Source organism: Hetaerina americana, unplaced genomic scaffold, assembly GCF_022747635.1.
Source record: "Hetaerina americana unplaced genomic scaffold, ioHetAmer1.1.p SCAF_3, whole genome shotgun sequence".
NCBI classification, from domain to species: Eukaryota; Metazoa; Arthropoda; class Insecta; order Odonata; family Calopterygidae; genus Hetaerina; species Hetaerina americana.
In genome coordinates, this window is record NW_027286874.1 from 93,615,254 (window position 1) to 93,641,322 (window position 26,069).

The 26,069-nt window shown below is 36.3% G+C and overlaps 1 protein-coding gene across 1 annotated transcript; it reads right to left on the minus strand.

Moving 5' to 3' along the window:
- Nucleotides 1–1,071: 1,071 nt before the first annotated feature.
- ClC-b (chloride channel protein 7) lies at nt 1,072–26,024 on the minus strand. The gene is made up of 16 exons (XM_071587492.1): nt 25,854–26,024; nt 25,629–25,748; nt 25,260–25,458; nt 22,302–22,411; nt 22,080–22,223; nt 21,816–21,993; nt 20,524–20,815; nt 15,228–15,366; nt 10,336–10,429; nt 6,745–6,914; nt 6,066–6,245; nt 2,367–2,576; nt 1,747–1,911; nt 1,588–1,671; nt 1,363–1,443; nt 1,072–1,283 (listed from the first exon to the last, which is right to left on the minus strand). The coding sequence occupies exons 1-16, from the start codon at nt 25,932–25,934 to the stop codon at nt 1,182–1,184; spliced, it is 2,349 nt and encodes a 782-aa protein (XP_071443593.1). The 5' UTR covers nt 25,935–26,024; the 3' UTR covers nt 1,072–1,181.
- Between the last annotated feature and the right edge of the window lie 45 nt (nt 26,025–26,069).

The following is a 26,069-nucleotide window of genomic DNA, read 5'->3' on the forward strand; positions in this document are numbered from 1 at the left end:
CCTCATCAAGTCAAGATGCTTTGATTTTTACTACATTTTTAAAGTATGTTAAGGCAGAAAAAAAATGTCATTGGATAGTTTTGATTGGACATCCTGCATAATAATTTGCCCCATATTGTTGAATTAAATAATGAAGATTGAAACTATAATAATATGAATGTATAGCACTGCTTTTAATATATTCTGAAGGCTAACAAGCTCATTTTAATTTCCTGCCTGTAAATTAAAAAGATGTATTTAATCAATATTTTGTCATCTAATTAATAATTGTGGTTTCTTCGTGCACATATGCCTTTCTAAGCAATAGTTTTAATGAATCAGATTGACGCATTTTCTATAAATAGATTCCATCAGCATTGAAAATAGAGAATCAGGGTTTAAATTGGAAAAATTATAATTTTGGACTCAACCCTTCACTACTTATACATATGAAACTAAGTGATTCAGGCTTCACTTTGAGGAATCTTAAAATACTCATGTAGTGTTCTGTATTATTTGCACAATTTCATTTGAAATGTCTTAATTCTGTTGGAAAAGTAGGGGCCAATTAATATGTAGAATAACACTTGTACTGAAACTCGGGGATATAAAGCAGTGGCAAGCAGAGCATATAACAATCATAACTGAATAAGAATGCATGGAGGCCAGCCGTCATTGAATCTTCAAATTGAATTATTAATGACTGAGTGAATGATGACAACAGATACACACACTTGCACTTAACTTATAAAGTGTGCCACCATAGATTAATACCTGAATCCTCATCAGTCTTAGCATATACAAGGAGTCTAATAATATATGAAATTAATCTTCATTATTATTCAGAATGACTGCATAGGAAAAACAATGAAATATTATATTAGCTATAATGTTCATTCAAAAGATAGAAGCTTGATTTTTTAAATTATTTTTGTCTGCTATAGTTAACCAGTTATTTTTTTCTTTTAAGTGAAGTCCCATACAGTCTAACAATATTTCTATAATCCAGACTGCTTAAGTTTGTTACAAATTATATACAATTGATTTACTGAAAGAGGGTTGCATCTTAATATAAAACATGAGATGTTTAGATGGAGAATAAATAAATTTAATACATGCATTTTTCATATATAAAAATAAACAATATGTGCATATTTATCATCATGATAAAAATATAATACAGTATAAAAGTACAGTTAAAATCAGAGTTTTTCTGAAATCAGTAATTTTTCCAAACCCATCCTTCCTTGATGCTTCCACACCCTGTACATTGCCAAATCTTTCCGGGTGACCATGCCTATGACCTGAGGATAAAATTTACAGTTACCATCAATGAACAATTTCAAACTGACAATTTGCATCTTTGTATCATTCCTGACCTACCGCATTGCGGCTATTCACTACAACCAAGTGCCGCAAACCAAGAGCACGGAAAAGCCGGAAAATCCGAGGAAGGGAAGCCGACTAAAATTGAATTGGAAGTTTTGGCATATCACTCACTATACACAATATTAATAAATTATTTAGCAGGAAATTTTAGACTATTCTTTGGCAAAAATTAAGTTCAAGACAAAGTCAAATATCAAAATGTTCACCAATGTAACTTACATCCTGAACTGTATATGGTGAATGATTCATAAATGGCCTCAAGTCAATAGTGTAAGCCCGCTCTTGAGGTGACACATGAACACTCTGAAAGAAAAGTCATCTTAGAATCGATACTGACACTCCACAAATAAGTGTGCAAATAATTTAAAGTAATTTCACCTGTATTGTAGGATACCGAGGATATGCATCACGGAATAACTTCAGTGAGACATTTTGAGAATTCTGTATGTGTGGAAGTTCTCTGAAGATTTTATTCTGCAATAGTACTATTAGCTGAGACCTAATAATAAGGCCTCGAAACAACCCATATGAACTGCCATCTGCCTGAAAAAAAAGTTGAAATAATTTCAATAAAATAATAATTCATTGCAATAAAAGTTGTCGGGGGTATTCACAGTATTCAACATGAAGTTCATGGGGGCATTCAAGTAAGTGAAATATTTCCTGAATGATGTAAAAATCATTTGAATGAAGAAGAAAACCCAATAACTCTGTAATTAAAGTGATATTAAAATCCTGACTTTTGAACATTTTAAATGAATAAAATAGTCAAAATAATACAGTATAATGTAGATTCTACTGAGCTAAATTTAGGCTTAAGCATGTTACTGCTTATTTTGTTAATAAAAATACTATTGTCTGCCTTAGATCAGCAGTTTTCATTTATGCTGTTCATTACTTAATATTTCACTCTCCCTCCAACACACACACACTGCAACAATGGCCATAAAAATATACATTTCTATTTGGACTGCACTGAAAAAAAATTTAAAATTTACCGCACCACGTGGCATGGGTTCAATAACTGGGAATCCATTATGACTTTTTCCTTTCAAAACATCCACTATGTACCCTACATTTTCCACAGTTTTGAATGAGACCACAGGACGACTCATCACATCACAGGCATGTATATTACTAGAGAGTGGAGGTGGTTGCCATGGAAGTATAGGAACACCAGAAAGTTGAATGTGGATGTCATATATACCCTGGAATATAAAAAAGAGATAAATGAATGAAGCTAAAAAGTATTGGAATCAAGGTAAACCGTTTCATGTTGTGTAACAGTTAATTCAGACGGCTACAACTTTCATAGATTGACCAGTGACTGGTGACCCAATGACTTCACTAGCATTATAGTAGCCATCTTAAATTCTGGAATTATGAATGTCCAGAATGGCTTGACCACCAATAATTTGCTGTTCACCGACCACATTGAAGATTACTTTTAGTTATTTCTTCACCTCATTTGCCACAGGGGTGACATCTTCTAATATTTGAAGAGGGCAATGTTCAGTTCAGTGGTATTCTATTGGAAACCAATGGAGGTCAACTTTAAACTCCATTCAAAGTGGCCTTTGGTCTCAGAGAGAGAGAGGGAAGCAGAGACCATTTTACCAACGTGATACAGGGAGAACCTGTAGCATTGGAATAGAGTGCAGCTTGACCTATGTGAGTTCATTCTCTCTCTGATATCCATTTTGTTTGAATTGTCATCTCAAATGCAGTGCTACAAAGTTCGTCTCCAATTCATGGTGTACTCTTTATGCTAAATAACCACTCTGTTGGCATTTTGTACACATTGTTTCACTCAGCATTCATTTATGGCTCAGAATAAGATGATTGAAGCAGTAGTCATAAATTTATTAAGCGTGATGATGAAAGCAGCGAACAAGAGAAAACTTTGGTCTCAGTCAACTAATGGATTAACCATCCTATAAAGCAATCCTACATATTTTGTGATAAGGAGCAATTTTTTCCACTTCAGTAAATTCCTATATCACTTATACAAGCTTGCAAGTAAGCAAGCAAGCTAGCATACCTGCGCAATTAGGAAAATTAATTTCTCTTCTCGGTGTATTTCTACCATCAGGAAGGCAGAGGGAGAGTGAACAAAAGATAGTATGAATGTAAAGGCAAGAACATTTGGCAATACCAACCATGAAATGCTCCAAGAAAGTAGATTGACTAATAAATATTGAATGAGCAATAGCAAGCATTACTGACGAATTCCAAAGGGCCACCCCTTGTAATTGTGAACAGAGGTCACATGGGTCCAAAATCAGAGAATTAAGAAGTTAAAGTTTTAAATTTGAATAAATGAATAACAGATGTAATTACTTTTTTCCTTACCACTATCCATTTGCTTCACCAGGATGGTGAATCATTTCATCGAGTCCCATTCCAAAATTTTCTCAATTTCCCCTATGACAATTTGATCCTTTTCCCTGAATTTTCTCCCAGGTCTCTGCAATCTGATTTAGTATTTTTAATGGATCATGCCTCGTCACTTCACAAGGCACTGGTATTAATGAAGTTAGCCTCAAACTGTAGTTTTGGTTTTTGCCAGGGCCAGTTTGCACGATAGCCTCTAACAAGCACTGATCCCAGAGCTTTCCTGATGAGCTGATGATTGAATGGCCACACTACTTAGATAGTCCTTGAGTATCAATATCAGCATGGTGAAGTAAACTACAGTTGATAATAGAATACCCCAAAATAAGTGCCTTAAAGAAATGATTTTCTCATCAACTTAAGTCTAAGGTTTATTATGTTGAAAGAAGGCACTTTGCTTTTCCACTCAGAATTTATTTTATTACTAGTAATAAAAAAATCTACGTAGAACAGCTAAGTGCCTTCTTTCATCAGGCAGGATTTTCACCATGTTATGCCTGAAACTGTCATTTTCTCTAAGGTTTATTGTTTGGAACAAAGGCAATCACAGCTTCCTTCAGCCACTGAGTACTTCATTAACTTTTCTAACTTTTAGCCTGACTTTCTGAAACGTAATACTTTTAATGACACAGATAGCTTAATATGATAATGAGATTAATTAGTGGGCTTGCCAGTGAACATAAAATTTCAATTATGCACACAGATGATTTTTGAAAAATATCACTCCCTAAATTGTGCTATTTAAGTATTTAAGTCTCATTATAACAGTGAAAAATTCAACTACGATATAATGCATTAAATGTGTTGTGGGTTGCCATAATTGTCACATTGCCACATGAATAGTTGTAAATAAAGCGGCATATTATTTCTTACCATAAAACAACATTATGTTTCATAATTGTATAACGAAGAACATTAGTGGTTTTTAATATGCACCGCTAATAAATGCTGTCTTTTTAAATAAATTAAAAATCATATTTTTCCAGTTATTTTACATACATATAGCAAAGCACCCTATAAATTATGATCGTCAGCTTCCAAAAGATAAACTTTATTGTAAATTTGTCATGCAAAATAAAGTGGATGAATTACATGTTATGAAACAATTTTTACATTTTTAAGAATAGAATAATATGATTGTATGGTGGTTAAAAAAAGTGGCTGGCTTAAAGGTGATACTTTAATCCCCAGACTGGTGCCACTCACTAAGTTAGATAGCCCCCTAAAACAGTTTTTCCAAATTATCAAAGAGTGGAGTAGTCCAATTAGCTCTTAGACCTGTATCGAGCTTTTTCAACATATTTTAATAGAGTGAAACCAGAAGGCTATCACTGGACTCAACAAATGATAGCCACTCAAACACACCACTCCTTTTGTGAATTCTAAACTGAAAAATCACTTTGCTTCTCATGGGCCAGGAAATGCAGTATATGACTTAGAAATGATATTCCCCATTAAGCTTTTACCAGGACCTTTTGAATGTAATTTCTTTATTAAAGTCCCATGAAAAAGAGTAATAACAATTGTCATTATTATTTACAGAAATAATTGAATTAAAAATTTGATTTGGCAAAACATTCTTTGGTATTGGATGAAAACAACTATTAATCTACACTCTTCTCCTTCATCAACAAAATGAAGGAATCAATTCTGCATTCATCCAATTAAAAAGAATGAGTAAGCACCACAATGGCATTTCTATGGTATCCACAATCATATGGGCAAAATATAAAAAAATCCATATGGGAATGACATTTTGTGAATGGTGGTAAACAGAATAAGAATACATAATTTTTATGCATAATGGTTTAAGATCCATGTAATGACCTTAATATTTTCATATTTCCATGATAAAAATAAATAGGTACTTCATGAGAATTCATATCGCTTTTAATTGCCTAGGGCCATGGAGGAAGCAGGTAAGACTAAGACTTTTAGAAGTGCATGGAACACCAGAGTTTACTGATAAAACTGAGGGAATTATTACGGCGAAAAATTATATTATAAAAGAGAAAGATTGACATACAAGTTACTTGAACTTCCCTCAAATGTCAGACACACAATAGCAAAATGAAACTGAAGCATCCCTAAATTTTCAAATAAAAAAAACTAAAAATGTTAAGGTTTACTTAAACTGCCCATTATTTCACAATGGCCATTTATGCTTGAACGTGTGCACGTTCATACAAGGCAGGTGCCCTGTCAAAGTCAATTTTGCTTATGAAACAACACTTTTGTCACATATACTATATATGTTTGAAAGTAAAAAACAGAAGCAGAAAAGAGATTCATAAAATAATCACCTCATTGAAGTAATCTCCCATCCATTTTGCAGTGATAAGGACTATCATTAATGGCAGGCCAAAGGATATGTTACCAGTTGCTTCAATTAAGATCACAGTCAGGCTAATTGTCATCCGAACAACTCCTCCAAGCTGAGCGGCTGCGCCCACAAGGGCATACTTTCCTGGTGTAGCCCACCCCTGAAAATGGAAATTTTCTGATGGAATATCCCTTACTAAATCTTACTTATTCCGTATTTTGAAGAAAACATGAAATTTTTTGTCATTTTATATTTATTTAACCATTACACAATGTGTGTTCCAAAACCTATATTTAATACCATATTATTCCAGAGTAAAATCTGATTTTGAGACAAAAATGCTCTAAAATGTTCACAGATCCACATTCTATCTTCAAGATGCATTCAAGGTTTAACGGCATCACCACACAATATGAGGAATTTATTCAAAACAAAATTTACTATATTTTACTCCCTGAATATCCTACATCATGACACTGACCAGGTCAGTCAGGTGAGCAATGTATTACAAAATGTTATTGTTCATGAAAAATAATTTTTTTAACGAAACCTAATCTGATCTTGAACTTTGTCCAACAAATTGATGGTTTATATAAAAGGAATAAATTTTGGGAAATGTGATATAGAAATTAATGCCTATCTTAAGATAACTATCTCACCGCATTGGGAGAAAGTGCTTCCAGACCCATTCCAACGAGACGGCCCCAGGCAGCTCCTGTGAGTAGTGTGGGAATGAAAAGTCCACTGGACACACTAAGGCCATATGTCCAACAAGATAGAATAAAGTAGAGAGCAAAAAATAATGCCACCGATACTGCCTTATGAGAGCCTGAAAATCAAGAATATAATTGATTGTAGTAATTTATTACAAGATTAAATTATATTATTGGTGGAATTCAAAGATAATATTCAAAAGATACATTGTACTGCATGTAATGTATCTCTCACCTCAATGGGCAAGCTGATAATGTCAAAAGGGTCACTTTTCAGTTAAGTAAAGACAACTCTGAATGCAAGGAGTAAGTTTTATAGTGATGTACTGAAACCTTCCTTTGAGAACAATTGTTGCACAAAACTAATGTTGGTCATTTGATACGCATATAAACTAATTCATCAGATCACAACACATAATGCATACCATTTCATAAAATAAAGCTCACTAAATACATGAGACCTTTGCCAGCTCCATCATTGGAAACAACATTTTTTCTTATTTATACAGCTTGTAATATTCATGAAAGCTAAAGCAACAAAATTACCAAGATTCAACCACTAGATATGGAAAACCACCATTTGACAAATACTGATAATGTGTAAGCCTACATTTGACACCAAGTTAGTGCTTGTCCCAACTTAACAAGTATGCATAACAATGAATATATTAACAGAGTTCAATCAACTCAGCATAGATCACAAGTTATAATTTATTATATATATAAATATATCAACTATAATATAATTAATATAATCCATTGTCCAAATCTATTACATAATCTACGTATAACTATCTATTATAATCATCATTAATAAATAAATAATACTTGAAAATGTTCTCTACTTGCTAATTGAGAATTAGATAGAGTACAAGAAGACAGTGGCTGAGAGAAATGGGAAGTTTTAAATTTGAACAAATGAATAAGAGATGTAATGGTGGGGTGGCATCCTATTGCATTTTTTTCTTAATAATGAGATGCATAATTGCAAATGAGATGCATATACAACGGTAGGCTGAAAACTAATGCAAGCATGCTTGTAGACCACAAACAAAATGACCTTCAGAAGCACTCCTGGTGGCATGTGGAAGTAACATTACCCCTCAACATGCATGCACAGGTTTGAGGTTGTTTCATTCATCCAGTGTATTTTGAGAAGCAGAAGTATGGGGACGTGTTCTAGTGCTATGTCAACGTGAGTTAAACAGCGTGCTGTTATCGAATTTTCAACTGCTGAAAAAGTGACTCCTACTAAGATTCATCTTCTTTTAAAGGCTGTTTATGGAGATGATGCTGTTGATAGGCCTACTGTAATGGGTGTACTGGATGGGTAGTAATATTTTGTGGTAGCGAGCCTGGAAAAGCCATAATTGTGGATGAAACGTCTTTTGACAGTGTTTTGGGATGCTTACCAATTTATGCGACTGATTTTCTGGAACGAGGGGCAACAGTAAATTCTTCTCAGTATATACAGACTCTAAAACACCTCCAACATCAAGTTTGTTGTGTTTAAAGGCACCCTGGTTCCAATAATCTTGCAACATGACAACGCTCATCCACAGACCTTGCCTGCAACTGGAGAGGCTCTGCGAAAGGTCATTCATTCAGTGTATGAATGAAATGATCTCACGGAATGAAAAAACTTGTTACACGTTAGGAATGTTGAAAATAAATGAATGATTTTGAAACTTAAGAATTGTACTTTTTGCCAGATCTTGCTATTTGCTTTTGTTTGTGGTCTACAAGCATATGTGCATTAGTTTTCACCCTACCCTTGTACTTATACTATTTATGGTTAAAGTCAAAATTACTAGGCTAATTACATGTTTGCAAAATTTAGACACAAAAATTCAGTGATTAATTTCAAAAATTTGACTTAATCCTCAATTTACTGCAGTTTTATCATGTATTTGCATTTTATTTGAAGTTAGAATTACTCCCAGGGGTGATAACACAATAAATCCACTGTTAATGTTGAATAGCAACTTTCATTCTATAGCCAACTTATGCATGCAACAAATGATCACTATGAACAATCTCATGATATCATCTTCACCCTCCAGCATTCTGGTGAGGCATTTCCAAAATGAAAATGAAACACTATATTACACACAGATCAAACTAGGTAAAGGATGATATTTATAGGCTGGTGGAGTTTGTGTTGATGTACAGTAACATCTAGTGATGTGGTGCTCTTTTTCAAAAATGTGTTTGGATACTGCTTTTTTTTCATAACATTGAGTGGAAAGTATTCTGACTGCTCCTTTACTCAGGAAACAGTTTTTGCTTGCCCTAGGCACAAGAAGAAGTGTCACATTGGATCATGCACAGAAAAGAGGAGCTAGATTTGTAAAACATCGTTATGACAAACTGAGCATAGTATCAAAATTATTAGAGGATCTAGGCTTGGCAATCACTCATGGAGCGAAGTTAAATTACAGATTAAATTTTCTACATAAATTTGAAAGATGTCTCTTTAGCAATGATGTTGAAAATGTATAATAGCCCCATTGCAAAATGGTAGGAGAGATCGTGTTGGTAAAATAAGAGAGATTAAGAGATGGATTTTAGATGATATTTTCCCCAAGAACGATAAGGGAACAGAATAATGCTAGGAAGGCAAGGTGTTTTGGATCTAAGGTCAATGGTGTGTGATCACCCCCTGCCACACCCCCAAGTGGTGGCTTGCAGGGTACCATGTAAAAAAACTAATGCTAATTGCTTTAAAAAGTTGGGTCAAAATTTTTAAATTTTATATTGACAATTGATTAAGCACCATTATTTTTTGTATCCATCATTATGTACACAAACAATAAATAAAAAGCTCCACTGTATATTAGAAGCTTTCATAAGTGTTTTTTATGGACTACCTTGATGAAATACTGCATTTAGACACCATGGAAAATGCATCCCTTGACATTTGAAGGGAAGAGTTGGAGTGGGAGTGTAACTGAGTAGCACATCTATAAGGAATTAATTTAAACGGGTGGTCATTTTGCACTATTGAGCCAAAGCTTCAATCACTAGCTAAATGCTATTAAGGAGGAAGCTATTTGGCTGATAATACGAGAGAATAATGGAGAGCTTTGTTCCATAGCAGAACCTTGAGAAAAGTCCAATACCTGGCACAAACAAAACACAAAGAGGGGTTAATGCTATGGATATTTCAAACTTCAAATTATACCTACTATGTGATATAATACAGATAAGGATACTAAGCAATTTTTCATAATGTAAAACATGGGAGGATCCATAATATTACTGTCAACGTATGGCCATTTGAACATGAATTGGTTAAAAAAAAACAAAACAAGTATTAGACGATCAATGCCAGCAACATGGTCAAAAATTATTCTACCAACAAGATTAACTTACTCGGTCAGATTACTGAGGGGTGATTAACTCCAAAACATTAATGACAAAAAATTATGACTTTAAATTTTACAGCGATAAATATTGATTTCCATGTATAAAGAATATCTATTGCTAATGCAATATGTATTTGTGTTATGCATAAAAGAATTATCATTATATTACCTGGAGGATCATGGAAAAGGGATCTCACACTAGCTTCTGGAGTTTGAAACCATATGGAGGCAACAGCGTTATATTCACCATCATTGCAGTGCATCTGAAAATAAAATGTTCAAGCTTAGGAAAGAAACCATTTGCTGCCACATTTTAATCAGTCACTCAAAAGGTGAAGAAATTCCATTTCAAATGACATTAAAATCGCCTATGCACATTTTAAACTTCACCCCCATGCATGAGAATATCTCTATTTTAAGAGATCATTATAGTTGTACCTTAACTTCCCCAGCAACAATGTTCCTGCATTCATTAAGGGTCCAATTTAGGGATGGACTGATTAATCAGTATGTAACCAGTATTCAGGCATAATGACACTCTTGCTGATTAATGAGTTTTCATTAACTTCAACTCTCCCTTATATTTCTGTCATTCCATCTCTGCCAAGAGAATCAGCAGTTAGTTTTCTAAACAGACTGAATAAATAATTTTACTTTCTCCACTTCTACCAAATTTTTCTGACTGGCAGCTAATTACTTGAGTGTTGACGTTAACCTTCAGCTTGGCCCCAACCAAATATTCATTTCAACAAAGAATTTTATGCTTTAAAAATTTTCATTAAAAATTATGTTATCCTTCCTCCAGTGCATAATTTTGATCTTAGAAATGTAGGTATTGAGGCTGTTAGATTTTTAATTTATATTTTCTTGAAAAAACCACAAGTTAACGCAAGCTAGACAACAATACTTTTGAAACAAAATAAAAATTCACTATTCAATGATTTTATTTATGGACTATTTCATCAGATGCCTTAATTAAGCATTCCCACATATCAATTGTAGTCTACATATAGTTCCAAATAAATTAATGAAGGTGATTGCATGTATGATTTCTCATTTTATTTATATTTGTACACCAGATAAAATCATTTTTGGCATTGTTCAGAACTTCAATGGCTTTTGCTCATGCATGCCTGTAAAATAGGTCTTTGAAAGTTTCCTTATGATTCACAAATTATGTTCCATGTCAAATAATTCTGTGATATTTCTATTTTTTCAACTAAATATCTGTATTGTACAACATATCCTTCAGGCCCATGTCTTTAATTAATCTTCACAAGTGTTTTAGAACACCTATCAAGTATTTCTATAACAATATTTTTGTATCTACTGCCAGTTCCAACCCAACTTGTACCCAGATACCTTCAACACTGTGGTTTTTATGATACATTCTTTCCCTTAGTTTTGCATAATTGATTTTCACAGCAATTTTTTCATCACCAATTACAAGATGATGACATTGATAGATTTTGCTTAAGTTGTTACACACACCAGTCCAACAATAGGTCCAACAGCTTCCTATTCCAAGCATTGTTTAAATTCCAATTCAGGCGATGAAAAAATTCATTCCAATAACAGCATCATTTGAATACAATACAAAGTAACACTAGGACATTATGAAGACACCACTAAAGCAATGGTACAATTTTATACATATCTACATTTGTGTTTTCAAAAAGTATTTTTCTTATTTAGCTTCATTGCAATCCTTCTCATTGCACCTAAATATAATTCCTATGACACCATTTCAATTTGGTATTAATGACCTTTATCATCCTTTCACCATTAAAATCTTATTTAAGATTTAGAGATAAGTTCATTTTAGCCACACAAATAATATATTTGACATAAATAGGCTCTTTTTAAGATTTTTTTATTATTTCACAAATAAAAATTTAGGCATTAGCGAAGAGAATAATCGAAAAGAAGAATATCATGTCTATACCTACTCTGATCCCTCACATTCTTCCAAGGCCAACATCTCCTGCCTAGAGTTAACCCATATCTCTTTGGTAATACACAATTTCCGTGAAAACATTCTCAAAGATGGTGCACACAAAATGGAACTAAAGGAATGGTAAAAATATCAGATAAATATGTGACATTGGGTCACTTTGGATCCCAATACACCCACTCCCTTGGTTTCTATTTATTTTCTTCAGGCATCAGTGAAAGTCACCACCCTTCAACCTGGCCTGCAAATTCACCGCATTAATATGCACCAACCAGCCTATGTTCATTCATCTTGTAAAGCCAAGATATGATGTAACACATCTCTAAACATCTGTTGATTTGCATTGTAGTTGGACTTGAAGAATGGCTTTGTACACATTCCAAAACATACCACTAATATTGTGGAGCATCTTATATCCTTGTAGGTGTGTAATATTTACAAGGTCTGTCTCAAGAGCAGTAGAACTTGTCTTTTACAAGATAGACGGCGATGGTTTCTCTGGCTGGGTTTGATGGTGGGGAGTCTCAGGAAAGGCTGGAGGCCAGTAGAAATTGGCTCACCCAGCCTTTGCAGAGTGCTGACCATTTGTTTGCAAAACCTCTATAATGTGATCTCGTTATGTTCCATCATGAATCAGATTGAAACAGCAATACACCATCAAATTTTGAATGAAATAGAACAAAATGGGAGAGAGACTCATGACATGCTCAAGGCAGCGCATGGCGATAACAACAATTATTTATTTACTCTTAGTCAGAAAACAGCACTTTTTGCTCTTTTACATCGAACTGTTAATAGTGATAACAATGGCCACAATTACAAACACCCACGCCCTAGGTGGAAGAAAACCTACCCAGGCGGGAATCGAACCTACAACCCTTGGTTTGGCAAACAAGGATGTTACCACGCCACCACCTGGGCCAACATAGGTAGATCAGGTGTTTTTGAGGGGCACAAGTTGTTTTGGGAGGGCAGAGAAGATGTTGAAGATACCAAATGTTCAAGACACCCCTCAAAAAGTTACAAAAATCTTGCAAGAGGCCTCTGTTGGACAGGGATCACAGATTAACTGTTCGCATGGTTTATGATAACTTGGCATCCCTATCGGTAATCTGCACTGACTTGAGACTGAAAAACATGGGCATGAGAATGGTGTGTGCAAAGTGCTCTCGGATGAATAAAAGGAAACTTCCATACAGATCTGCTAAGAGCTTCTTGACCATGTGAATGAGGATCCAAATTTATTAGACAACGTCCCATCAGACTTCTTCCTCTTCCCCCCCCCCCTCAAATCTGTGCTGAAGAACGTCACCATGGCTTGGTGGAAGTGTTACAACAGGCCGTGATATTTGGGGCATTCCAAACAGCATTCTGGGCACCTCCTTCCAGAAGACATACAAGGCGTGGAAAAGCCGCTGGCAGCGGTCCGAGGGTGCTACTTTGAAGACTTTTGAGTGAATGCATTCATTCTGGTGACACACTTTTTTTATCAACTCAGTCAGTCCTTTTGGGATTACTGCTTTTGGGACAGACCTTGTCAATGCATACTATATTTTCTTCTTATTTTGCCATAACACACATCACACGTGCAAAAAATAGAAATATTTAAATCGCAATAATCACTCATGGTGTATCAATTATCAGGTAACCTAATGAATCATAATTTACAAAAGTCAGTAATTGCCTTATGAACTGGAAATTTGCCATTTACCTAAGGCTGATTATCAAAGAATCTCATGCACAAAATATGCCATTAGTTAACACTGTCCTCTGGATTCTGTCAGATCTTATATTCTACATGTGTTCCATTGTGTTTACATAAATCATTTCTAGACCTGAACTGTTCTTTTTACTCCTTAACTTACGCCTTTCTGACAAGTAAATGCTCAATATTCCTACGTCATAGAGAAACATTAACAGATGAGAAAATATAGTCCCCTTTGAGCAAGGGAGAACAAAAATAATTAAAAGACTTCAAAGAACATGTTATGAAGACATTACTCAGCATGAGGTTCACTAGAGGCAAGTTTCTACACACAATGTCTCTTGAAAATCTTCCACCTTAAATTTCAATTTTTCCAAAATACTGCATATCCTATACTTACATACTTATCCATACCAGTTATTTTATGTGCCCTGTAGATATAATTAACCCCTATATTTTTAACTTATAAAGATTGTGGGGATGAGTCAAAATCTCAAAACATTTGTAAGTTTAATGTGCTTATGGTACAAGGTCTCATTTAGAGAAAAGGTCCTGCTTTCAAGAGCATTGAAAAAAATCAGTAGAGTATGAGTAAGAATGTAACTTTTTAAATTCTAAGTAAAATGTTACTGCAAGTCCAGTCAGTTAAATGAATTTTGGTGACCTACGAAAAACTTCTGGAGTACTAGTTTTCCATGAAAATCACAAAAAATGATTGAGATAGCATATATGCAGGTGATTTTTCTATGACACAGGGAGATAAATTCTATGATAATTTGTCCAAAACATTAATATTGTCAATTTTTGAGCAGAAATAATCTGAGGATAATCTCTAGTAAATTTAGAAAATGCAATAAACATTTTTGAAACAGATATGCTGAATCACATTTTAACCTATTCAATAGTATTTTCTGCAAAATAATGAATATAATACCAATAACATCTTGGTAAAGTTTCATATGATTTCCTTCTTTAAATTTAACAAAGAGTAATTGTTCAACTGATAGCAAAAGCTTGGTTCGATAAAATGCAATCAAATGCAATTGACTACATTCCACTAGTTCACAACTAATAATCATTAATGATGATGGTCTGATAGAAATCAGTAAATAATTACATTTGGAATGCCAATTTTACAGCCATGACTATGGGTATTCTCAGAGATTGCTGGTTTGATCTGGGTCATTCTCCTCAATATTCAAGAGGATGATATGCAAAACCTGATTTCTTAATGGAGAGCTACACATAATTGCTTAAGCACAAGCATTACAGTGGTTCAAAGGCAAAATGAGTATCAGTTTATAAGAGCTGGAATTGAGGTGTTCAGAGAGACACCCTTATTTTATATAATATAACATAAACAAATTTTCAACAGATGCTGCATGAAATAGCCACACCATACCTGGATAGGAAACTTGGTTGGATCTTGGCCAAGTGGTTTACAGTCGTTTAGAAAATAAATCATCCCAAACCCTACAGTTGCAGTGACTGCAGCAACTATTACAGCCTCAAATACTTTGAACGCTCTTTTTGTCACATACCTATAAAGGAATAGGTTAATTAAGTTAATTAGCAAAGAAATAAGCTTTTATTATGATTTAATACAATGCTAAAAAAATGCAGTATACTTATGCTTAGGTCAGAATGATACTTTTTTATTCACTTATTTAAATTCTCTACCAATTAGAGTTAGATGGGAATGCATCATCAAGATATTTCATTAAAATGACCTTGATTAAATAGTTTTTTTTAAACATGGAGGACCACCTGTATGTAATCATTTCTAACATTACTTGATGGAAATTTTTCGGGATACCCTAAGTTCTAACTTCTGGATAAATAATGTTAAACCCAGCAAATGCTGCATTGATCAAATATATGTGACAACTGGCAAAGCAGCCTCTTGTTTCAGAAAGAGAGACTACAGATCTTTTGAAAAATAAATCATTATCATTTAGTAATGTAGATAGCTTCAGGCGTCACTTTGTGGAAACGATACATATTGCAAAGGAAACACTTGGTTTTTCCACATAAAATATTTATTCACGACCTAGGTTTCGACGCTCAGCGTCATCTTCAGGTGAAATACAGGCCAAAATCTTTCTTTATATAACAGAAGGAATGGGGAGGTGGGGGGGGGGGTGTGTATGGATGTAAGAAAGGAAGAGGAGATGGTGGGGGAGGGAAAGGAGCGGGATTGGGGTATTACTGAGAAGGAGGAGTCAAGGTTAGTCTCCGGGGGGGGGGGAGGGGGGGGGGAGGTTAAGGAAGCATGGTAGGGAAAGGGTTGCCTGGCGGGGGTCCGCCTTGGGGTTAGTGGAGATAGGACAAAGAGTTTGGGAGTTTAAGGTTGAGGAGGGGTGACCGGGAGTTACATAGCACGTCGTTCACTATATTATATAACAGAAGGAATGGGGAGGGGGGGGGTGTGTATGGAAGAGGAGATGGTGGGGGAGGGAAAGGAGCGGGATTGGGGTATTACTGAGAAGGAGGAGTCAAGGTTAGTCTCCGGGGGGGGAGGGGGGGGGAGGTTAAGGAAGCATGGTAGGGAAAGGGTTGCCTGGCGGGGGTCCGCCTTGGGGTTAGTGGAGATAGGACAAAGAGTTTGGGAGTTTAAGGTTGAGGAGGGGTGACCGGGAGTTACAAAGCACGTCGTTCACTATATTACAGGAAGAATTTGCTCTTTCCAATATCTCCATATTTTCCAAAATGTCCAACCGGGGGCCTTTTCTTTCGAAATGGAGAAACTCCACGCTGAAATCACTCTTATGGTTCTGGTCAATCAAATGCTTGGCAAATTGAGATTTTCCATTACCGTTCTTCAGGCAGGCCTGGTGCTCCTTCACACGTTCACGGAACTTCCTTCCCGTCTGGCCTACGTAGACGGCGGAGCATTCACAGGTTAGCTTGTACACTCCGCTCCTTTCCGATTTTGGGATTTCGTCTTTGTTATTTGCGAGGATGTTTCGCAAGTTGCGTCTATTGTAAAAGGCTGGCTTTATCCGTTTTTTTGGTAACACTTTAGCGACCGAGAGAGACAACTGTCCTAGGAAGGGAAGCCTGCGCCACTTGGCTTCTGAAAAAACATTATGATTGAAACCATATATTAACAGCGTGCTTAGTTTTTTTCTTTTACACTGGTATAAACGGTCAATTAATTGGGGCGTGTAACCATTGCTGTGCGCTATCTGTTTAATAATAGACAGTTCTTTCGCAATATTGCGCGAAGACATGGGCATGAAGCCTGAAGCTATCTCCTTTATCAAGTGCGCTTGTAACGCGAAAAAGGCATTTCTCTACAGGAAATTATCGATCAAATACAGAATAGCATCGTTGAATATATTCTTCAATAGCCAGTGTATCATCCTCGGTGTCCTCCCGAAGTACATCAGCCTGAAAGGGAAGGAGAGTTGGTCTTCCGCTGGAAGCTACGCGGTGGGAGTTGGAAGACGGGCCTGGCTTAAAAGGGAACTCCACGAGTGGTATGTAAAAAGGGACGCCATATCACATTATCTACTCCTGCTATACCTTGAATTAACCCATGAGCTGGAATGGACCGAATGGCTCTGCTTTGACGACATGGTCAGGCAAAAAGCCAGTGAAATCGCCCATAAAAAAAGAGGTAATATCTCTCAGAAACTCAAATCCTTGGTGCAAAATAAGAAGTCGGCCTTTAACAGTAAATATAGTACCTTACCAATTCTTGGTAATCACCAATTCGGGGAGAGATTAGTGAACTTATCAGAGCACCAATTTAAACCAGACGAAACAGCCATGTTGGAGAAAGGGTTGAAATACGTCCCCAACCTCCCTATTACGGTCAACGAGGTGAAGAGCCTTGCAGTGGACTGTGAAGTAGCTCTCAGTAAAGAAAACCTGGGTGAGAAACAACTGGTGGCGCGTGAAATAGAAAAATGTTTGCAAAAATCCCGGTTTAGGAAAGGAAAAAATTTCCCTTCCGATTTATCGGCACTAAAATCAATCAGACGTAGTTTAGCTACGAATAATCTGATTGTCCAAAAAGCGGATAAGGGCAACGCAGTAGTGGTGATGGAGCAGAATAGCTACAACAGGAAGTGCGAAGAGTTCATCAAGGAAAATAATATCATAGAATTACCTAAGGATCCAACTACCCAATTCCAAAGGTATTGTAGGGACACCATCAAATCCTGCCAGCTTTTGTTTAAACCGAGTGATGTATATAAATTAGTGCAAATGAATCCCTCTGTTCCCCGGTTCTTCGGACTACCTAAAGTGCATAAACCTGATGTGCCCATAAGGCCAGTAGTTTCAAACGTTACAGCCCCGAACCATCTCCTAGCTAGGAAACTCAATGACATCTTTAGGCAGCACTCCAAATTCTCCCCCAAACATGGGGTAGTCAACTCCTCAGATTTAGCCAACCGTTTATCCTCAGTGGTCCTCCCTCCTAAATGCATCCTGGTTTCCTTTGACGTGGTGAATCTGTTTCCCAGTGTTCCTGTGAAAGAAGCCGTTCAGCTCGCCGAAGACCTCCTCATACAGAAGGCGGTTCCGTTCCCCATTATAAGTGAAGTGTGCTCAGGTCTAAAAACATGTGTTGCGCAAAATTATTTTAAATTCAATGGGAGAATATATAAACAACCAAAAGGGCTGGCGATGGGGTCACCCCTATCTCCATTATTAGCCGATATCTTTATGTGTCAGGTGGAAAGAGACATTTTTGCTCACCACAACTCCTTAGTGAATAACGTCTACCGCTGGTTCCGTTATGTCGACGACGTTTTTTGTATATGGTCAGGATCGGAGAGACAACTTGACAATTTTTTAATGTTCATTAACTCAATCAACAAATCCATTAAATTCACTTTAGAAAAGGAGAGCAATGGCTCTCTTAATTTTCTAGACTTAGTAGTAACTAGAGTCAATCAGAAACTGGAATTTGCAATCTACAGAAAAAAATCTTACACAGATCAAGTAATCCATGCCACATCCAGGCACCACTTTTCTCAAAAACTGTCTTCTTTTCATGCAATGATTAATAGAGTAATTAACGTGCCCATGTCTTCGCGCAATATTGCGAAAGAACTGTCTATTATTAAACAGATAGCGCACAGCAATGGTTACACGCCCCAATTAATTGACCGTTTATACCAGTGTAAAAGAAAAAAACTAAGCACGCTGTTAATATATGGTTTCAATCATAATGTTTTTTCAGAAGCCAAGTGGCGCAGGCTTCCCTTCCTAGGACAGTTGTCTCTCTCGGTCGCTAAAGTGTTACCAAAAAAACGGATAAAGCCAGCCTTTTACAATAGACGCAACTTGCGAAACATCCTCGCAAATAACAAAGACGAAATCCCAAAATCGGAAAGGAGCGGAGTGTACAAGCTAACCTGTGAATGCTCCGCCGTCTACGTAGGCCAGACGGGAAGGAAGTTCCGTGAACGTGTGAAGGAGCACCAGGCCTGCCTGAAGAACGGTAATGGAAAATCTCAATTTGCCAAGCATTTGATTGACCAGAACCATAAGAGTGATTTCAGCGTGGAGTTTCTCCATTTCGAAAGAAAAGGCCCCCGGTTGGACATTTTGGAAAATATGGAGATATTGGAAAGAGCAAATTCTTCCTGTAATATAGTGAACGACGTGCTTTGTAACTCCCGGTCACCCCTCCTCAACCTTAAACTCCCAAACTCTTTGTCCTATCTCCACTAACCCCAAGGCGGACCCCCGCCAGGCAACCCTTTCCCTACCATGCTTCCTTAACCTCCCCCCCCCCTCCCCCCCCGGAGACTAACCTTGACTCCTCCTTCTCAGTAATACCCCAATCCCGCTCCTTTCCCTCCCCCACCATCTCCTCTTCCATACACACACCCCCCCCTCCCCATTCCTTCTGTTATATAATATAGTGAACGACGTGCTATGTAACTCCCGGTCACCCCTCCTCAACCTTAAACTCCCAAACTCTTTGTCCTATCTCCACTAACCCCAAGGCGGACCCCCGCCAGGCAACCCTTTCCCTACCATGCTTCCTTAACCTCCCCCCCCCCCTCCCCCCCCGGAGACTAACCTTGACTCCTCCTTCTCAGTAATACCCCAATCCCGCTCCTTTCCCTCCCCCACCATCTCCTCTTCCTTTCTTACATCCATACACACCCCCCCCCCACCTCCCCATTCCTTCTGTTATATAAAGAAAGATTTTGGCCTGTATTTCACCTGAAGATGACGCTGAGCGTCGAAACCTAGGTCGTGAATAAATATTTTATGTGGAAAAACCAAGTGTTTCCTTTGCAATTTAGTAATGTATTAAAGTATCCAAAATCCAACAGAATGACGGGAATCAAACCCTTGCTGTATCTATAAAAAACTGATAAGCCAGCTATTCCCCTATTCTGAAAACCCTTGTCTCAATGGCATTTAAATGCTCTCTCTCTCTCATGCACATAATAGTCACCAAAAAAATTGTCTTCCATTAATCAAAGAGAGAAAGATATTTCTCTTATGTTTGTCAATAAACAATGACTCATTTAACAATATTTTCTTTAGCAGGAAAAACTGTCTGGAAAACCAGTACCATCCATTTGAGTTCTAAGATGAATAGTTTTATATAAAACTAGAATATACAAATATTAGCTTTTCAGTATCATGAATTTTAGCTTTATAAAATGACAAAACTCCAGCTACATCAATATATGTCAATGCATACATGTCTTCATACATACCTCATGCGGAAAACAGTCAGTTTGTAGTTGATGTGATTGAAGAGAGAGCCAAGGAGACCACCAATCATTCCCATAAAGAGGAAAATAGGGAACTCAAAGAACTCATATGAGATACTATCAAACTGACCAAAGTTGAGTAATCCAGCATATGAGAGCTCCCCAGGGTGTTGATGATAAGAACTTAGGGCCACATTAAGAGTAAAAGTTGATATCATTGATGCAAAAAATATACGCCATGTCAAACTTTGATTCCAGAAGCTGGCACCTTCTTCTAAGCTGAAGAGAACCCCACCTTTTGAAAATATTTACATCAAATAGACATTATGAAAGGGAGCATGATTAAATTAAATAATACACAATAAAACATTCTGTTTGAGTTACAGAGAAATAAAATGACCATTCCCGGAAAACATCACAAAACAATGTCAAGTAGGGCAAAGGCACAGAGACAAAGTATAAGGGATAAATTAGAAAGCTTTAACATCACTATGGGTATGCACCTTAGCACTTTGTATGATACCTGGGGCTAAATACAGCATAAAATCTTTATTAAAATGAGCATTTAACACCTTTCAATGCTGGTGAGTAGACTTGGGGGCCTTTACTTAAATCACTGGAACAGTAAGCAGTTTTAGCCTCTTTGCGTAAGTATGTTTAACATTTGAAACATATTCAATTCATATTATGTTTTATAGCACAATGATAAAATTATTTACTATATATTGCAGCTAGGTGAAAGAGCTGTTGATTATAAAGTAAACAAGGAAAGACCACTTAGTACATGAAACCAAAGCCTATCGTCATGTACATTAATTTTTGGGAATAATACTTTTTACTCTAAAATTATTACTCTGGCATTTTATAAAGTGACTGATATCACTTTATCTTTTAGCTTTCATAATGTGACCACATTAGTAGTAGTTGAGTAGTTTGGATTTTTGGCACTTCAATGGCAGGAGTCATTTTCTAATGCACTATGCAACCCAATTATATTGTTACCTTTGAAACAATTAATAATATGCAGTGACTATTTATACATTCAAATTAGAGATAATTAATAGTGTAGTTTCTTTGAACAACATATTTAGGCATACTCGTATATGAATGAAGTGCAGATGCGAGTGTATATGTACTAGTTACATCTATTGCTAAAACTAAGAAATGGGAATTGGGTGGGTAATATCTTTAATTTTGTATGGTAAGAGAAAACTCTTCCTCAATTAACTGTGCACTCAATTAATGTCTTCTATCATCAACAATAGATCAATAAAATTTATGCAGACTCTACTCACCAACAGGAGCTCCAAAAGCAGCAGCCACCCCAGCAGCTGCTCCTCCAGAAACAAAATCTCTCTTCTCATGGTCTTCTCGAAAATATGTGAATATTTTTAAATCACTGGCTAAAGTTGTACTTTTTCCTTGAGATATCCCAGCAGCAACAACTGCACCAGAATGAATCATTGGTCCTTCCTGGTGATTATTGAAATGACAAATTATTCACTACATCCTAAATGTGCAATTTATACCTGGTAATACACACTTCTACAACAACATGCCTTTCCAACTGCAAGTCCACCAACAACAGAAGTTATCACACCTACTGCTTTAACAAACAGTGTCTTTATTCTAACAACTCTTGGAACTTTAACACCATTTAAATAACACTTCACTTGTGGAATACCACTACCAGCAGCACAGGGCTGAAAACAGAAGAAATATGTATTATTATTAAATCAACATGTGTTTTAAACCAGAAATCACATCAACTCAGCACTTACCTCTACATATGTCACTAATACTGATCCTACAAAGACTGGAATGATATTTGCAGCTATCCATGATAAAAATGGGTATATCAAATTTTTCTTGGTAATCCATTTATCCACAGCTGAATATTTATATTAAGGAAGCATCAACATACTTGTAGGCTGACTATTACCTCTTTTTGGGATTTAACACAACAGTTTACTAGTTTTTTCATAGGAGTATTAAATTTTTAACTAAAAATGGTTTAAAATACAATTATGTACTCACAGAACTCTTCCCAAAAATATTTTCAAACTTTTGTTCCCATAAAATTTTAATGAATTCTAAAATGGCCGAATTCCATTTTTATTTTCGAACTAATTTTTATCATAATAAGAATGCCATGCAGATGTGAATATGCATTAAGGCATCATCCATAAACAGAAATTAATATAAATAATTAAAAAACTACATTGATTGCCCATAATTTCCTTTGAAAATTTTTATATCTCATTCAAGTATTCCTAGTTGTAAGATATTCCCACATTTTCCCCTTTAATATCCATGCTCACAGGCCTATTACTCAGCATTACATGCATTACAGCATTATTAAATAGCATCACAATATATTCTTCCCATATTGCTAGAACCTCTCCCGCTTCAATTAATAACTAAGCCATTGTGTCTTTATCAGAGTAAATGGATTTACCATTCTTAAAACCAGACAATTCCTTAATATAGAGTGGAGTGGGGTCCATATCCTTGCACTGCTCTTTCAACTATGTTCCCCACACCCTATTTGTTTCCTTCCTTTTGTTTATTGTTTAGTTCTTTGTATTTTCTTCTCCCTAAGGCTGCAAACATTTTTTTCCATTTTAATCTTTCAATCTTGCCAACAATATCTCTTGAAATACATGTCTCCTGAACCTTTTTCCATTGACTGATTCCTACTATTTCATTCAATGCTTTCTCATTCCTTGCATGAACTATTCCCATCTTTCTTCAACTGTATCCATTCCTTTATCCTTCCTCAAACTTTAATTATCTGTCTCCTATTTCTCCTTCCTTTTCCCCCTGTTAAGAATGATTTTTACACTCTGAAATTGTTGCATTGTAATGCATTTTAGCGGATGACTCCATCAAAAGTAACTGTCCCGGCATCTCGCGAAGATTCTTAGTAAGTTTTCTAGATTTCAATTTCTTATATTCCTTCCTTTCTCATTATCAAGAATTTAACATAACACTTCAAAAGCACTAAATTGTGATCCAAATCTTCAACTTCTCCTCGAAAACTAGGAGTTGATCATGCATGCTATTCCTAAATTAATTCCTAAATATAACATAATCTAAATGATATCTCCCAGTTTCCCTCAGCATTTTCATGTGTACATATAATGTGGTTTTTAAACAATAAATTAATCATTATAAACCTATTTCTCCCACAAAACCTCATGTTCTTTCCATTGGTCATTCCTCTCCCCTAAGTTGTACTCTGCTATCTCGATCCAATCTCTCCTCTCCCTCTTCTTTCTTCCACATATCTTTTCAGAGGATAGAGATGGTGTGGTAGCTAAGTTACTGGTTTCCCATGCTGAGAGCCCAAGTTTGAATTTTGGAAGTGACTGGTTTTTCAGTGGTATCATGATCCCTACTTGGGGTGCTATGTAGAGGGCACTTCAAGTGGTGAATGCCATCTATCAGATGGGATGTTGAATTGCAGATTCCTTGGCACCTTTTGTTAAGAGTAGACTAATACTTATGCTGGATTCCTCTCCACCATTCCTCTGCTGCTGGTTTCATCCCCTCATAACTACTACTAACTCAATCATTTCCTCAAACTGATCACATACACTATCCATCTCTTCCTCCCTGTTATCTGTACCAGCCCTGGTGGCTGTGGGTTAACGCTCTCACCTGCCAACCCAGAGGTCATGGGTTCAATTCCCACCTAGGTGGGCTTTCCTCCACCTAAGGCATGGGTGTTTCTATTTGTCTTAGATGTGGTGCTTAGGGGCTAGGGGGATGAAGGGACTATATGGTATACCCCAATAAAAAAAGACATTAAATACATAAATATTACTGCTTGTCAGCATGTATACCGGAATTACCACAAGTTTGACTGGGTTAGCTCTTATTTTCACCAGTAATATTGCCATTCCCCTGTTTAACATTCATTACTACCCTTCTCCCCAGTTTCCTGTTATGTGCTACGGTGACCCCATGTTAAGTCTTCACACTACTATATATCACTGCGTAGCTATCACTCAAATAATCTTTCATGAATCCTTCCACCTCATCTCGCATAGGCCCACTATGTCTACATTTCCTCTCTTCATCTCTCACTTGATATTTTTCGATTTACTTATCCTCATCATCATCCTAACATTCCAAGTCCCTATTTTCTTGATGACTTTCCTCTTTTGTTTCTTTTCTCAGTTGCCATAGCCTCAGTAGTGCAAATATTTCATATAATGACAACCAGCAGTCGCCTGGACTCATTTTCAATTTCGGCTCAATCATATTTTCTTGTAATGAATAATTGAGGTGGTTTCCAGCTGCTTTTCTCTATTATGCTTTTAACCTGATACTATCACTCAATGGCCACACAACGGGGATCAAACGCCTTCGCAACTACCTCAATGAGGAACAGTAATAGTGCAGACTACGTTCTTTCTCACCCCATCTGGCATGGGTAATCCTACTAGTTGCAATAACGAATGCTTCCACAACCACTGCTCTACGAGTCATAGGAATACACCGCGTCACAGTTGCAGCCAATGGGGAGGTATATTTCTACACAACACTCATTAATACCTTAGGATTTTGTTGTCTTGAATTCTTGTATACACTTCTGTTTCAAAGAATTTCGTTCGGCTTAAGTTACATCCTTAATAAAATCCTTTATTAAACACTAGGGAACTTGTTATTTTGAATACATCCTTTGTACCTAATTCTCTGACCATTTTTTACTTGACCCATAAAAAGGATACATATTTTTAGGCCATTATACTTAATGTTTGATAATTCTTTTATGGCTATGTCAATGCAGAAGGCTATGATTGCTGTGATGATTCCAATCCAGAAAAATACCAGCCATCTAGCAAGGTTCTTTTTTACCACAAATGTATATCCTTTATTTTCGTCCTCTTCAAGCAGTAGATCATTTTCACATATGTCGTAATCGAGAGACTGCAATGAAAATAAATGAGTTCAAATAGTGTATGATTCCTCATAAATTATTCAAATAACAATTAATTCATTGACAAAGAAAATGACAGTATTATTCATTGACCGTGAGCACTAGCCAAGTGTGGCTTAGCTAACACTTACAATAGACAAGTCTGTTTAAATGTAATTACCTCTAATTTAGCCGATAACACGTTTAAAGAACCAGGTTCTACATTTCCATTAGTTGACCTTCGAAGGCGATTTCCTTCCTCTTCAGGAACATCTTCAGCATCATTATTGACAGAGTAACCCTTAAGGAAATATAAGTAATAAACAAGATAGATAATGTGAGCGATTAACCTACGGTCTTGCGACGAGAGGAGGTTGTTCCTCAAAAATTATTTTTTCCAACATACCTCGTCAGGAGCTAATATCATGGCATCGTCTTCTTCGACAAGTAGTTGATCACTATCATCCTGAAGTGACTCATCTGCCATTGCTGAGTGAATCGGACGATTTCCTTGACTGTGTTGACATCAACCACCACATTGAACTGATAGCAATTCCCAGGCCCAAGTTTGCCTCTATCGCTGCTATCATGTTCTATTGTTTCCAGTTTTGGCCGCTATTGC

What these genes read in the sequence shown, in the direction of transcription:
- ClC-b (XM_071587492.1), bottom strand. Translation starts at nt 25,934, where the DNA reads ATGGCAGATGAGTCACTTCAGGATGATAGTGATCAACTACTTGTCGAA. An exon ending in TGATATTAGCTCCTGACGAG is followed by an intron (nt 25,749 to 25,853) that starts GTATGTTGGAAA and finishes TATTTCCTTAAG; the next exon opens with GGTTACTCTGTCAATAATGA. An exon ending in CTGACTGTTTTCCGCATGAG is followed by an intron (nt 15,367 to 20,523) that starts GTATGTATGAAG and finishes ATTCCTTTATAG; the next exon opens with GTATGTGACAAAAAGAGCGT.